The sequence below is a fragment of the Lynx rufus genome, unplaced genomic scaffold, assembly GCF_022079265.1.
Source record: "Lynx rufus isolate CCGP_SWC_20201006 ecotype Redwood Valley unplaced genomic scaffold, mLynRuf1.p SCAF_17, whole genome shotgun sequence".
In the NCBI taxonomy this organism is placed as follows: domain Eukaryota; kingdom Metazoa; phylum Chordata; class Mammalia; order Carnivora; family Felidae; genus Lynx; species Lynx rufus.
In genome coordinates this window covers 33,149,518-33,163,800 of record NW_025814831.1, presented here as the reverse complement: position 1 = coordinate 33,163,800, position 14,283 = coordinate 33,149,518, and the positions used below count along the sequence as shown (strand labels likewise).

The 14,283-nt window shown below is 51.6% G+C and overlaps 1 protein-coding gene across 1 annotated transcript; it reads right to left on the bottom strand.

Annotated features, from left to right (window-relative positions):
- Positions 1–537: 537 nt before the first annotated feature.
- Positions 538–2,642, bottom strand: CCDC177 (coiled-coil domain containing 177). The gene is given in 3 exon segments (XM_047079768.1): positions 538–1,077; positions 1,079–2,584; positions 2,586–2,642. Coding segments are annotated over 3 exon segments (2,103 nt in total).
- Between the last annotated feature and the right edge of the window lie 11,641 nt (positions 2,643–14,283).

Genomic DNA, 14,283 nt, shown 5'->3' with positions numbered 1-14,283 from the left:
CGCTTTTGGGGTCACTTGGTGTGGCCTAACTCGCTGGAAGAGCTGTGCTTTTCTGCGTGGCCTCCACGCTTTGTGCAACTTGCCAGATTTTAAAAGATGGAGGCGAGCCGAGGGGATGCCTCCTCCGCTGTCACCTCAGACACCAATGTGCGACAGGTGCCTGGGCTCACTGCTGCAGAAGGGGCGGTCACTCCCAGGGGGGCGCTCCCTGCAGGCCCGACCCAGCCTCTTTCTCCCCAACTCTTTTTCTATTCCAATCCCAGAGACACATGGGGAAGCTTGGCAAGGGTAGCTGCGGGAGCCACCAAGGGTGGATGTGGTCAAAGATTGTGCTCTGTCATTTCCAAACAAAGTCCGTTTTTAAAAAGGCGGTGGGGTTGTCAGGTCTCCTATCTGTCCTCTCAATGCCTCTCTGATCGGAAGCCTGGCGAGGCCACTGTGCTGAGCCCCGACGGGGGACTTCCACGGTCTGGTCATAAAGGCCAAGGGAGACCGCCCAGGGCTGAGCGTGGCAGGCTGGCCAGCCAGGGGTGGCGGTCATTTGCGGTCCAGGTTGGCGTGCAGCTGGGCTTCCCGCACCATGCGGTCAAAGGAGCGCGTGTTGGTTTCCTCGCGCACCTTCTCCCGCACGTGGAAGGAGGCCCGGGCTGTGGAGCGGGCGCTCTCCAGCGCGCTCCTCCGCTCGCGAGACAGCTGCTCGCTGCGCTCTAGCTTGCGCCCGATGGCCTGCAGTAGCTCCCGCCGGCGGCAGTCTTCGTCCCTCTCCACCTTCTCCTTATTGGCGCGCTGGGCCCGCTCCTTTTCCAACCGACTCTGGCCCACACGCCGCGCCTTCTGCTGCACCGCTTCCTCGGCTGCCTGCGCCGCGTGTTGCAACCGCCGCTCTCCGGCCCGGGCCAGCGCCTCCAGGTGCGCCTGGTGCTCGCGCTCTTTGCGCTCGGCCGCCTCCTTAGCCCGCCGGCCCTGCAGCTCCTCCCGCCGGGCCCGCTCCCGCAGCTCGCGGGCGCGCTGCTCCACCAGCTGCTCGTAGTTCTCCTGCGCGCGGCCCAAGCTGGCCTCCAGGGAGCTCCGCAGGCCCCTCTCGCTCCGCGCGCTCCTGCCGGGCCCGGCCTTGCAGCAGCGCCTCGTGGCGCGCCCGCTCGGCCCGGCTCAGCTCCCGCTTCTCCCGCTGCAGCTGGCCCTCCTGCCGCTGCTTGGTGCGGGCCGCGCGCTGGGCGCGCTCCCGGCGGGCCTGTTCGGCCCGCTCGCGCCCTTCCTGCAGGCCCTCCTCCCGCTGCTTCAGGTTCTGTTCCTGCTGCAGCTTGCGCAGCCTATCCTCCCGGGCCGCGCGCTCCGCCCGCTCCCGCCGCAGCAGGCCCTGGCGCTCCGCCAGCTCCCGCCGCCGCTCCTCGCTGCGCTCGCACTGCCGCTGCCGTCGTCGCGCCGCCTCGAGCTCCTCGCGCCCCCGGCGGCCGCGCCGCTCCTCCACCTGCGCCGCCCAGGCCCGGCGGCCCTGCTCCAGCGCGCGCTGCTTCTCCCGCTCCTCGCGTTCCCGCCGCTGCTCGGCGCGCACGCGCTGTTGCTCCCATTGGCCGTGGGCCGCGGCGCGCTGCTCCAGCAGCAGGCGCTCCTCCTGGTGGCGCGCCAGCATCAGCGCCGCGATCTTGCGGTCGCGCTCCGGCACTCCCCGCAGGCCCCGCTCGGCGCGCACTTGGCGCACTATGCGCTCCACGTGCTGAGCCGTCTGCGGCGAGTGGCTCAGGTCGCCCAGGCTGAAGCTGCGGCCGGTGAGCGGCACCAGGGCCAGGGCAGATGGGCGGCCCAGAGGGTTGGGGGCGGAGGACGCGGAGCCCGCTGGGCAGCTGTTCCTGGCCGAGGCCCGCGGAGGCCAGCGCAGCTCCCGCAGGCTCTCCCCGCTGTAGGACGACGACGACGCGCCGGACTCGGAGCTGAGGGCGCCCTCGCGCCGGCGGGACAGCGAGTCTAGCGAGTGGCTCTTCCTACCTGCCCGCGAACCCGCGGGCGGAGGTTGCGTCCGAGCAGGGGACGGGCTGGAGGAGGCCTTGCGGGCGGCACGAGGCGCGGGCGAGGCCGGGAGGCTGGCGCTGCTGCAGCTGCTGCTGCTGCCGCCCGCGCTGGCGCCCGAGGCGGCGGCGGCCGCCTGGCCCAGTGGCGTGAAGAGGCGCCGTTTCTCCTCGCGCACGATGCGCTCGCGCTCGGCCCGGCACTGCTGCAGCTTGGCACGTCGCTCCGCTTCGTAGGCCTCGTACAGGCCGGTGGCCACTCTCATGGAGCGGCCCGGGGCCTCGCGCACCAGGTCGGCCAGGGCCCTTGGCAGCAGCTCCACTGGCTTGACGGCGCAGCGAGCGCAGGCCTCCAGCGAGCGAGGGCTGGTCAGCACGTAGCGGCTGCCCTCGGCCTCGGGACAGTCGAAGTTGAAGAGGTCGAGATGCAGCAGTGGAGACTGCTCCCGCCGCCCGCCTTCTTCCGCTACGCTCGGGACTTCAGCCTTGCGGGGCGCCGCCGCCGAGGCCGAGGCCGAGGAGGCGGCGGGCTGCTGGGCGCCCTGGGCGTCAGGGGGCACGGACGCGGCGGCGCCGTCCCCCTCCCGAACCCTCAGGCTCGGCTCCCTCCTTCTCCTCTTCCGGCACAGGGTCCACCATGGCTGAGCCCTGTCCTTTTGTGGAGTCTCTGCGGATGACAAGGTAGGGACACTGAGGAATACATGAGAGCGGTTCCGTCTGCCCCATTCATATACACCCCCTCCCGACTTAATCCGCTTTGGGATTAGGCTCAGAGGCCCCGGGGAACGTAAATCATAATACCGCTGTCCTGAAAACCCAGGCGGGGGGTGGGAGGGGGCGGGTACTGGTGCAAGGAGAAAAGCCTCAACCTCCGTCAGCCCCGGTGTGCAGGGCAGGGTCCTGGGGCCCGGCTCCCCAGGACATCTGGCCCGCTGGATGCATCTCCTTCCTGCTGCAAGTTAAAATGAAAAGATCGCGGTGCAGGCAGTGGCCGGCCAGGGAGGCAGTGGAGGATTCCCGGGAGGATTAGTGTATTTGTTTGCAGTTTAGGCGGGGACCGGGGACGCAGCTTTGCAGGAACAAAAAAAAAAAAAAAAAAAGAAGAGGCCTGTTCATCCTCAGAGCTCATTGCTGCGAGGACCCCATTTGCCTAGGGAAGAAGTTTATTTGGGATTAGGCCCAGAAGCCCTGTGATTTGTATGATAAATTTACATGAGATATACCATACGATTTCCCCCTGCCAAAGGAGACCCGGGTCCGGAGCTGATGGAAGGGCAAAGCGAAATGCCTCAATTACAAAAGGCCTCCCCGGGAGGGGTGTTCGATCCTGGCTCTGCCTTTTGGGCAGGGCTTGCTAGGAGCTGTGCCCGCCCCCACCCCCCACACCCCGCGGGTGTTTGCTGGGGATGGGGAAGGCGCCTGGGTCCTTTCAAATGCACCCGATACCCTCCAAGTCTGAATGTGCTAAAGGCACCAATCCACCCCAGTCTAGGCTCGGACACCTGCCCCTGGATATCCTCCGGGTCCCCCTACGGTATCTCAGTGAGGTGGGCTCCGGGGACTCTGTCTGCCCAGCCACGCCAGTGCCCGCTGCTCCCGGGTCTCCCGGCCGGTTCACTCACCACACGTTCCGGGCTCCGGCCCCGCGCGGAGGGCTTTTGTTCGCAGCTTGCCGCTCTCCCCTGCGCGTCTTCAATCCCGGCGCCGGCGGGGTCGGGTTACTAACGGCTGCAGCCGCGGTAGGAGCCCCAGCTGCCACCGCAGCCACCGCCAGCGTCTCTCCATGGGGCCCGCACACATCCCAGACGCTACCTACACGCGGGAGGGGGAGTGCGACAAGGCCTCCCTAAAATAACGCAGCGCTGCTCCCTTCCCTCACGCTGATTCTTTTAAAAAAGGAAGCCGGGTTCCATCGCTGCTGCATCCCTCGCTGCCTCTCCAACCGGGAAGGTACCGCAGGTCTGGCGACGCCCTCAGCGCCTCCTAGTGGACATTCAATGTTGGTTTGTTTGCTTAGAGGGGGAAGAGAAATTATATATACATATGAAATATGTTTTTATATATGAAATATAAATATATACATATGTAAAAATATATGAAATATATTTTCTATATGAAATATAAATATATATGTATATTTGGTAGAGATGGATGTATATATATATATATATATATATATATATATACACATATGGGGGAATATATATTCCCCCAAATACATAGTCCCCCAAATAAATATATTCCCAAATATATATTCATATCCCAAATATATATTCATCATTGCAAATATATATACATATATACACACATATATATACATGTATATATACATATATATGTACACACATATATGTATACGTATACATATACACATATATACATGTGTGTGTACATATATACATATATATACATATATATATGTGTGTATATATATATGAAGGTGAATACACACACACTTACTTGGAGCATATATCCACTGAGAAACTAATCTTTAAGCACCTTCACTGGGTAGAATGAAGGAATAGCTTGGCTTGCTTCTCAAGGGAACCCTGAGAACATACAAACTTGATAGTAACTAATTGAGTAGAAATATGGTTCCTAATCCAAATTATTAATGTTACTTTTTAAGAAAAACTAAGCGCACTCAGATTGTTTCGAGGCAAGCAGAAGATGTGTGACCAGTGTTTAATGCAAATTTGGGGGACTTCCTGGTTCCAGATAATACACATTAGAACCAGTTAGCGCTGTTTAATGGGTGTTATTTTGAGACACCTCCTCCCCACCTTTTTTCCATTTGGAGTGGTTTTGGCCACAGGAAGCAGAAGGGAGGCCTGGAGGGAGCTTGCTGGGTGCGTGCGACATAACATTAGAGAGCATGGTAAACTATGTTGTTAATAATCTTGATGTTGTCAGATGGTAATGAGGAGCAAGTGAAGGATTGAAAGCAGAAAAATGATGTGGGTTGATTTATATTTTCAGAACGTAACTCTAGCAGCAATGGGCAATGGAGTAAGGGCTCTAGGGGAGGTCAACGGGAGGCCGGAAGCCCTGTTAGCTGTACCATCGCCCAAGGCAGGAAAGGTTGGGACTTGAGGGAGAACAGCAGCAGGACAAGTAGGTCTGGTTGAGCTGGGGGGTGTACAGATTCCTGAAATAGACAAAGAATGTTCAAAGATAGCTTGGCCCTGGGGGTGTGAGAAGCAGTGAAGGGTCAGGGATGACTTCCTGGAGCAGTGAGGTAGCTGGGTGCACCCAGTGAGAGTACGGAGCCAGGAGGGAGGAGTAGGTGATGAGGAGAGCCTGGGAGAGAGGAGTTTCTTCTTGGACCATTTGCATGTAAGGTGGAGCTGCCCAGCAGGTGGCTGGGAAGTTGTGTCAGACGTCTTGACTGGAGCTAGAGTTTAGGACATCATCACCATATACGGTGTTCCTAAAACCAGCAGTGGGAGTGAGATCACCCAGCAAGGGCAGGAGGAGTGACAAGGGAGGCAGGCAGGGCATGATGAGGCTGCTAAAGGAACGGAGTCCATGAAGGGGACCAGTCAGCACTAGCACGAAAGTCAAGGTCTTGTGAGGCTAACAACAGAGCACTACAGGAGGGGGTACCCTAGTGTCGAGGCCACAGAGGTCTAGAAGGATTTCCCCTGGCATCAAATACCCACTGAAATTGGCAGTGACGGGGTTTTTGGTGACATCAACAAAAACAGCTTCAGTATCGTCCTGGGGGTCAATGCCAAACTGCAGGAGGTTGAGGTTCGGGGGAGGTGAGAAAGTATCACTGACTCTTTGACATTTGGATGAGAGTGTTTGGAGCTGTAAAGGGCTTGAGACCTCATCCCACTGACATGGCGGACACATTAACCTGCCAGTTTCATAGATGCTGGACAAGCATGTCCTTGGTCAGAAACAAAGGACTTTGTTACTTCTGGCACAGCAGACAGCAGGAGGTCGGTGTTTTTGTTGCCTCCCTGTGCCCAACTCCCTCCGAGCCATGGGGAGATGGGCCCAGATAGCTATTTTACATACAATGGGTTTGTGTCACAGGTGAATGACCCTACTAAATTTAGTAACTCTTCATCTTTTCAGGGGCGGGACTAGCAGACCTGCTCAACCTTTGCCCCAGAGGGAGGCAATATCTTTGTTATCTGGGACCGAGATCAAGTCTTCTCTCTGACCTGGAGGGAGACTCCTTCTCTCTCTGTCTTCCAGGGATGTTGGCTGTACACACATCCTTGGAAAATAGTCCAGAATAAAAGCCTGTACAAGATATGCAGAAATGCCATGGAGAATTGCTCTCAACAGAGAAAAGGAGCAATTGATCAGATTAGCTAGGAAGAGTTGGGGCTGGGATTCGGACCTGGCTCTGTCTGATTCTGAAGTGGATCCCATGCCTTGTAATGCATCTAGAAGTAAAGTAAAGGATCTATGGATTCAGATGAGTGGACTAGTTATAGTTAGTGGCCTAGTGGACTATAGTGGGCTAGTAAATAGTTACTATTCATTTGGATAAATCTCATCTTACAGGTATGGTCAGAATCAATCAGGAAACATCTGTAGTATCTGTAAGTTTTAAAGAGGAAGCCCAACAAATGTCCCACCTTTAATTAAGAAATGATTCACCTACGGGAAAGGTCAGGGAAGGAGAGGGTATGCAGAGGGGTCCCTGAAATAGGACACTGATCTCTAGCCAGCCACTTGAGCAGAAGTGACTTGGCAAACAGTGGGGGTACTACTGAATTATCCTGGATCTCTCACCTCTCATCTTTAGGTGCCTTGGACATTTCAGGAGCTGGGTTTCAAACAGGTTAAGTACTGGCTTCCTTCAGGTTGGGAGTCCTAGCCTGCCAAACATCAAAGGTATTAAATCCAGCTTTATTATGGCAGCCAGTAAAGAAAGCAGCCCAGTTTGGGAACATGCATCTGCCCCTCGTGAGTGAGGTTGCGGACATGGTGATGAGGAAGGTGACTCTTAAAGAGTCATACAGACTAGTTCAAACGCCCGCTAACCAGGCTGTATGATTTCAGGCAAGCTTCTTAGCTCCTCTGAGCCTCAGCTTCCTCAAAAGAGGAGCCACAATATGGACTGTTATTTTGCGTTGCACAGGCCTTTAGAGATGATAATTTACTAAGTACCTTGTTAGATCCCTTAATAGAACAGCTCACTGGCAGCCTGGGAGCTATAACAAATTACCCTGAACATAAACAACAAACATTCTCACAGTTCTGGGGGCTGGGACGTCCAAGATCAAGGTGTGGTGTTTGGTGAGGGCCCCACTTCCTGGTTTGCAGATAGCCAGCCTCTTGTAGCCTCACCTGGCGGAGAGCAGAGAGAGAGCAAGTTCTGTCCTGTCTTTTCTTATAAGGACACAAAGCCCATCAGGAAGGCTCCAACCCCATGACCTAGTTACCTCCACCTCCAAACACCATCACACTGGGGGTTAGGATTTCAACATTTGAATTTGGGGGAGACACAACCATTCAGTCCATAACACTCACTTAATTTGGACCAAAAAACCCTCCTACAATGTAGACATTATTATCTCCATTTAAATTCATTTTTCTCAGTCCTCACCACCTACCTCAGCTCCGTGCACTTGTGTTTATTCCCTCTTCTCAATATAATCCTATTCATAGAATGGAGATTATTCCATCTAAAGCTCTAAATCAAGAGTTGGTAAACTATGATCTGTGGGCCAAATCTACTCACTGACTGTTTTTGTAAATAAAGTTTTATTGAAACACAGCTATGTTTATTCGTTTGCATGTTGTCTGTACTACCTTTTGGCAACAGTATCAGAATTGAGTAGTTTTGAAAGAGACTGTATGTATGACTCACAAAGTTTAAAATGTTTGCTGTCGGGCTCTTCAGAGAACAAGTTTGCCAGTCCCTGTTCTAATGACTGATAATAGCTTTTGCTCAGCTATCAGTTTATTGACTTGCACCTCCAAATTCACTCTTCCTGCTCTGGGAGAGTGGACTGTGTGCATTTTCTACTTGACAGTAAGCACAATGCTAAGGTTAGCCAGTAGAGGGAGCCAGAGGGACGTTGCAGGAGAAAGGGGCTTCTCTTCCTGGTTCCTTTGTGCTGTGATTTCTGCTTTTTCTTGTTCCTGCTGCCTGATGAGCGGTGTGGGTGTGGGGGAACATCCTGTGATGCTTTGCTCCAACTGTGCCCCCAGAGCCGTCAGTGACTCACAGCCCCGGCCCAGGTCTGGTGAGCACCTTCCTGGGCCTTCCTGAGGCAGACACCACAGATGCTAAACCGCATGCCCCATAGTGGTTCTCTGACTCCCTTTCTCCAGTCTAGTCCACCTCTAAAGATGATTTCCTGTTTGCCTGTGGAGCAGCCCTGCCCCAGACAAACTTCTCTGACATCCAGGGGGCTGCAATCACACCTTTCCCAATGAGCTCTGAATCCCAACCTCCAGCGGGGGGGGGGGGGGGGAGTCCCCTTCCAACTTGTCCCTTCTGAGTACTCTCCCTCAGCCTTAGGGAACCCTTGAGAGTTCTCTGTATATCTATATTTATTCTCCTTTTATAGCTTAATGCCTCCTTATATGAGCTTCCTCTGTAGATTACTGTGTGGTTTCTGCCTCCTGACTAGATTAGTGTAATGCACAGTGCAAAATGTAACCCATTCCCAGTTCTTGGGACTAAGGCCTTCAGAAGAAATTCAGGACACAAACTAGCAGGTAAAAGGTAATATTAGTTAAAAATAAAATGTTTAGGGGCACTTGGGCAGCTCAGTCGGTTAAGCATTCAACTCGTTTCAGCGTAAGTCATAATCTCACAGTTCATGAGTTTGAGCCCTGCATCAGGCTCTGTGCCGACAGCACAGAGCCTGCTTGGGATTCACTCTCTTTCTCTCTCTGCCCCTCCCTGGCTTGCTCTCTCTCTCTCTCTCAAAATAAATAACTGAGAAGAAATTGTTTATTTCGTATTTTGTTGGAGTAATATGTGTTTGTGACAGTAGGAAAAGAGAAAATACAGGAAGGAAAAAAACTGTAGGAAAAGAATCACTCAAAGACTACCACCTTGGTTACAACTTGGTGTGTAGGCAGTGGGGACTTGTAAAGCTGCAGGAGGACACGTTCCTGTCTGTTTTCGCTCACAACTGCTTAGGGCCTGGGCCATAGTAGGTCCTCCTGCTGAATGGGTCAACAAGAGTGAGTGAACGCGTCTAATTGGTGTTACTTTGCTCACCATATATACAAGGCAAGTGGCCTTTGTCAAAGTATTTTTGAGCTGTTAAGCCACTTTGATGACTCTTTGGGAGTTCGGTATGATAAGCAGGTGATGCTCATAGGGACAGGAGAGACCAACCTGCCCTAGACCACGGAGGTGCCTCAGCAAGGGAATCTAGGAGTCTTACAGTTCATCTGATGGGGTTTTCTCTCACTTTAAGAAGGGCCACACCTCATTCCATCCACCGCCCTCCCCTGCCATGACATTGGAGAAGTGTCCTTGTTCCTGAGTATGACCATGCACTGGTGGGGGGGGGGGGAGGGAGGTGCTGCCCCATGGCTGTTTTGTCTGTGAACAAAATGGATCTGCTCAAAAGAGCGGGCTGTTCTTCAGGAGCTGGCCTTGTTTCCAGCCCCTCTGCCTCTCTCACTGGGTTGTCTGTCTCTGGCATGAAGCCGCCTGCGTGATCAGCACTTTAGGGGCCTTCCTTTTTTTTTTTTTTTTTTTAAGATTTATTTTTGAGAGAGAGAGAGTCAGAGCGTGAGTTGGGGAGGGGCAGAGAGAGAGAGGGAGACACAGAATCCAAAGCAGGCTCCAGGCTCTGAACTGACAGCACAGAGCCTTGACGGGGCTTGAACTCACAAACCTAGAGGTCATGACCTGAGCCGAAGTCAGACCCTTAACTGACTGAGCAGCCCAGGAGCCCCGGGGCCCTTCCATTTTGAAAGTGGCTACTCTGAAGTTACAGCTTCTGTTCCCCACAGGCCACTTCCCCCACTATCTGCGACACACACGCACACACACTCTTACTAATTCCTTTTTTATGTAATGGACAGTCCTAACTTCAAATGTTGTGCACCGTTACTCTCCTAATGTCTTAAACCAGTCATCCTGATGTTTATACTTGGAGATTCAAAGATGAATCATATTCCATTACTGGAGATTGTGGCCCCTGTTTGCCTGTTCGTCTTGGGAATCAGGAATCTGCCATCAGGCTCTATTTTACCCATCCAGATGTGTCCATCAATCACACAAGAACAACAACAAAAGCAATGAAAACTTGCTATTAAAAAGCACCCCAAGCTTGGCCAGGAAGCCTGGGGGGTACTGAGAAGGTTGAGACTGACCCTCCCCCTTGAGTGCCAGTTGAAGTAACAATACCCAAATATTCAAGAAGTTCAATGATAATAGGGTTCAATCAGTTACAAGAGTTGGCAAACAACGTGGAAGAGTAACCACAAGGCAGAATGTCATTAATGCATTGCTAACTAGCGCATCACTAATTACCATACAGTGTTAGGTAAGTTCTTCAACCTCTCTGAGTCTGATTTCCTTTCTGGATTGTGTTAGTTTGCTAAGGCTGCTGTAACAATCTCACACACTGGGTGGCTTCAACAATGGAAATTTGTTGTCTCACAGTCTGGAAGTGCAAGATCAAGTTGTGAGAAGGGTTGCTTCATTCTGACATCTCTCTCTTTGGGACATCTTTCTTTGGCCTAATCTCTTCTTATAAGGACACGAGCCCGCCAGGATGACCCCACTTAACCTCTTTATAGGCCCCCATCCCCAGTCGCATTTGAGGTACACGGGGGTTTAGGACAGCAACGTTGAGTTTTGAGGGGACACAATGCAGCCCATAATACTGATAAAATGGAAGTAATGGTTCCTGGCTATCTGCAGTCATTCAGATTTTGATCGAGTGCCTATTGTTTGCTAAGCCCTGAGATCACTCTCGTGGGGCCCTATTATTAAGAGAAAAGGGGAGATGGTTATAGATCAGTCCCAGCAGTGCTGGGAAGGAGGACTGTTGGGAGTTCATTGAGTCAGGCACAAGACTGCCACGGCCTGAACCAGGGCAGCCACGGTGAGGACAGAGGACAGAGGGAATAGAAAAATGTTAAAAGATATTTACTGTTGCACGATTAGGTGTGACTCAAAATTCTTAGGTTTCTGGCTTGGACAACTGGATGTGGGGGAAGGGTTGTGGCATTTGCTGAGTTGGAAAATCGAGTAAGAGGAAGAAATTTTGGCAAAGATGATGAGTTACACTTTAGACCTGTTATTTATTTATTTATTTATTTATTTATTTATTTATCATCATGGTAAGTACGCTCTTTAATCCCCATCCCCTATTTCCCCCATCCCCCACCCACCTCCCCTCTGGTAACCATTAGTTCTCTATAGTTAAGAGTCTGTTTCTTGGTTTGCCTCCCTCTTTCTTTTTTTCTTTCCCTTTGCGCATTTATTTTGTTTCTTAAATTCCACCTATGAGTGCAGTCATATAGTATTTGTCTTTCTCTGCCTGACTTATTTCACTTAGCATAATACTCTCTAGCTCCATCCGAGTCATTGGAAATGGCAACATTTCCTTCTTTTTTATGGCTGAGTAATATTCCATTGTGTGTATATACCACGTCTTTATCCCTTCGTCAGTCACTGGACACTTGGGCTGTTTCCATAATTTGGCTACTATAAATAATGCTGCTCTGAACATCTGATAATGTATCTTTTTGAAAAAAAATTTTTTTAAGTTTTTATTTATTTATTTTTGAGAGAGACAGAGACAGCACCAGCAAGGGAGGGGCAGAGGGAGAGAGAGAATACCAAGCAGGCTCCACACCGTCAGCACAGAGCCTGATGCCAGGCTCCAGCTCCCGAAACCATGAGATCGTAATCTGAGCTGAGACCAATTGTCAGAGGCTTAACCAACTGAGCCACCCAGGCACCCCACCCCGTGTGTATCCTTTTGAATTAGTATTTTTGTATTCTTTGGATAAATACGCAGTAGTGCGATTATTGGATTGTAGGGTAGTTCGATTTTGAGGACCCTCCATGCTGTTTTCCACAGTGGCCACACCAGTTTGCATTCCTGCCAATAGCATATGACAGTTCCCTTTTCTCCATGTCCTCGTTCAAGCCCCACATTGGGTGTGGGGCTTACTTAAAGGTAAAAAAAAATTTTTTTTTAATAAGGTTTTTGCTGAGACTTAAAGGAGATGAATATGTTCAGCACATAACACAATATGCCCACATACCTGGTGCAGAGTAAGCCTCAACAAACAGGCCATCAATAGTTAGTAGTAGTTTGGATGAAATGAGCAAATCCAAGCTTTCTTTTGGTTGATTTCCCTTGCACGTGTAGAATGTGTCTCTAACTTGGCCTTCAGTTCCTCTGCTCCGTTTGGAAACCTTGCCCTCTACTTACTTTGCCTTTTGTTTCTGGGGATCAGAGGATTTGCCTGGTGCTCTGAGAGAGCTGAGTAGCAGGCGGGATTGTTTTGTGTTGCCCAAGGCAAATTTCCAGAGGGGACCTCGAGGCTCACTTCACCTTTTGACCTCCAGGTGGCGCCACGCCGCCGCTTATCTCTTGGCTCTGGCGCCAATCTATCTTCTAAAGTGAGAAACCGGGCCTGAAAACACCAAAGGTAATCCCTAAAACCCAGAGAGGTGCTGAGCGCACCTGAGAGACAATTTCACAAGGCAACTTGAAGACAATATCTTCTTCAGTTTTGGCCTTGGACTTGACTTGTACCCACCATTCCCTAAGGAGGCCCTGCTGTTTGATGCTTCTGTGTCTCTGCATGTACTCTTTGCAGTACTTGATCCATGCTACTCTGTGTCACCAACTCCCTCTTGCCTCACAGAACTCAAATGTCACCTCCTCAGTGGAGCCTTCCCTGATTAGATCTCCATTCTGGGTTGTGCTTTTACCACAGCCTGAGCGTTGCATTTGGATGGCGCCCCAATGCATATTTTTAGACATTTTGTTATAGAGAACTTCAAATACCAAAAAATAGGGGAGCCTGGGTGGCTCAGTCGGCTAAGCGTCTGACTTCATCTCAGGTCATGGTCTCACCGTTCGTGGGTTCTGGCCCCGTGTCGGGCTCTGTGCTGGCAGCTCGGAGCCTGGAACCTGCTTCGGATTCTGTCTCTCTCTCTCTCTGCCCCTCCCCTGCTCATGCTCTCTCTCTCTCTCTCTCTCTCAAAAATAAATAAACATTTAAACAAAATGGAATTAAGTGACCTAATAGCATCAGTCTTGCCGAACTGTAATTTCTGAATTTCTTACATGGTTTGTGCATTAGACAGTGGCCTCTGGGGGGAGAGGAACCGTATTTTATGGCATGTGTCCCCAGCCCCTGTGCCTGACATAAATACTTAATAAAGATTTGAGGAATAAGTGGAAGCACGTACACGTGGTCCTGTTTCCCTACTCCACTGTTCCCCTTTTTTATCTTTTTTGGGAGTCTCTTCCCATCCTGCCTTTGGTCTTTGAGGCAAGCAGAGAGGCAGCTGTGGGCTGCCGCATACACATGTGACCACATTTCAACTCTGTCTTTTTTTGTGAACATGACAAAGTGGTTAATGTTTCTGAGCCTCCGTTACATTATTTGTAAAAAAAAAAAAAAAAAAGAAAAGAAAAGAAAAGAAAAGAAAGAAAAAGGAAGGAGGAAGGAAGGAAGGAAGGAATTATGCCTGCTTTGCAGCACTCTTATGAGAATCAGATAAGATACCCACTTGCTTGGCACATAGTAGGTATGCAGTAAATGCTACTTTCCTTTCCTGTGGGTTTTATGCTGGTTCCAAGGAAATGACTTCATCCTTGGGGGAGAATGGCTGTTATTCATCATGCAGCTGGAACAATGACAACATGTATCTTCGGGAAACACCGGCTTCCCCTGCCTGGCATAGGAAGTGAAATGTCAGCCCCCTATGTGTCCACGCCCACTGTATCTGACAAGGGAAGCCAGACTGGCCAAGGCAAAACGAGAAGGGGCCGCAGGGTCTCTGCACTGCACCCTCCCCGTTCGACTTGTCTTTTCTTCCTCCTTTATTCATTCAGCAGACGCTCCATGGTCTTGAGTGCCTTCTGTGTGCAGACCCGGGGCTAGGTGCTAGGGCTGTGGTGAACAGACGGACTTGGCTGTGCCCTCACAGAACCTGAGCTGTCTGTGGGTGGGGTGGAGGTAGAGACAGGTGCACCTTGCAACAAGGAAAAAGGGCAAGGAATAAGCAGTGTGGGCTATGATAGGGAGTGACAAGGGGATCTAACCTAGTCTGGGGAATAGGAGGGCCCCCTTGGGGAAGTGACAG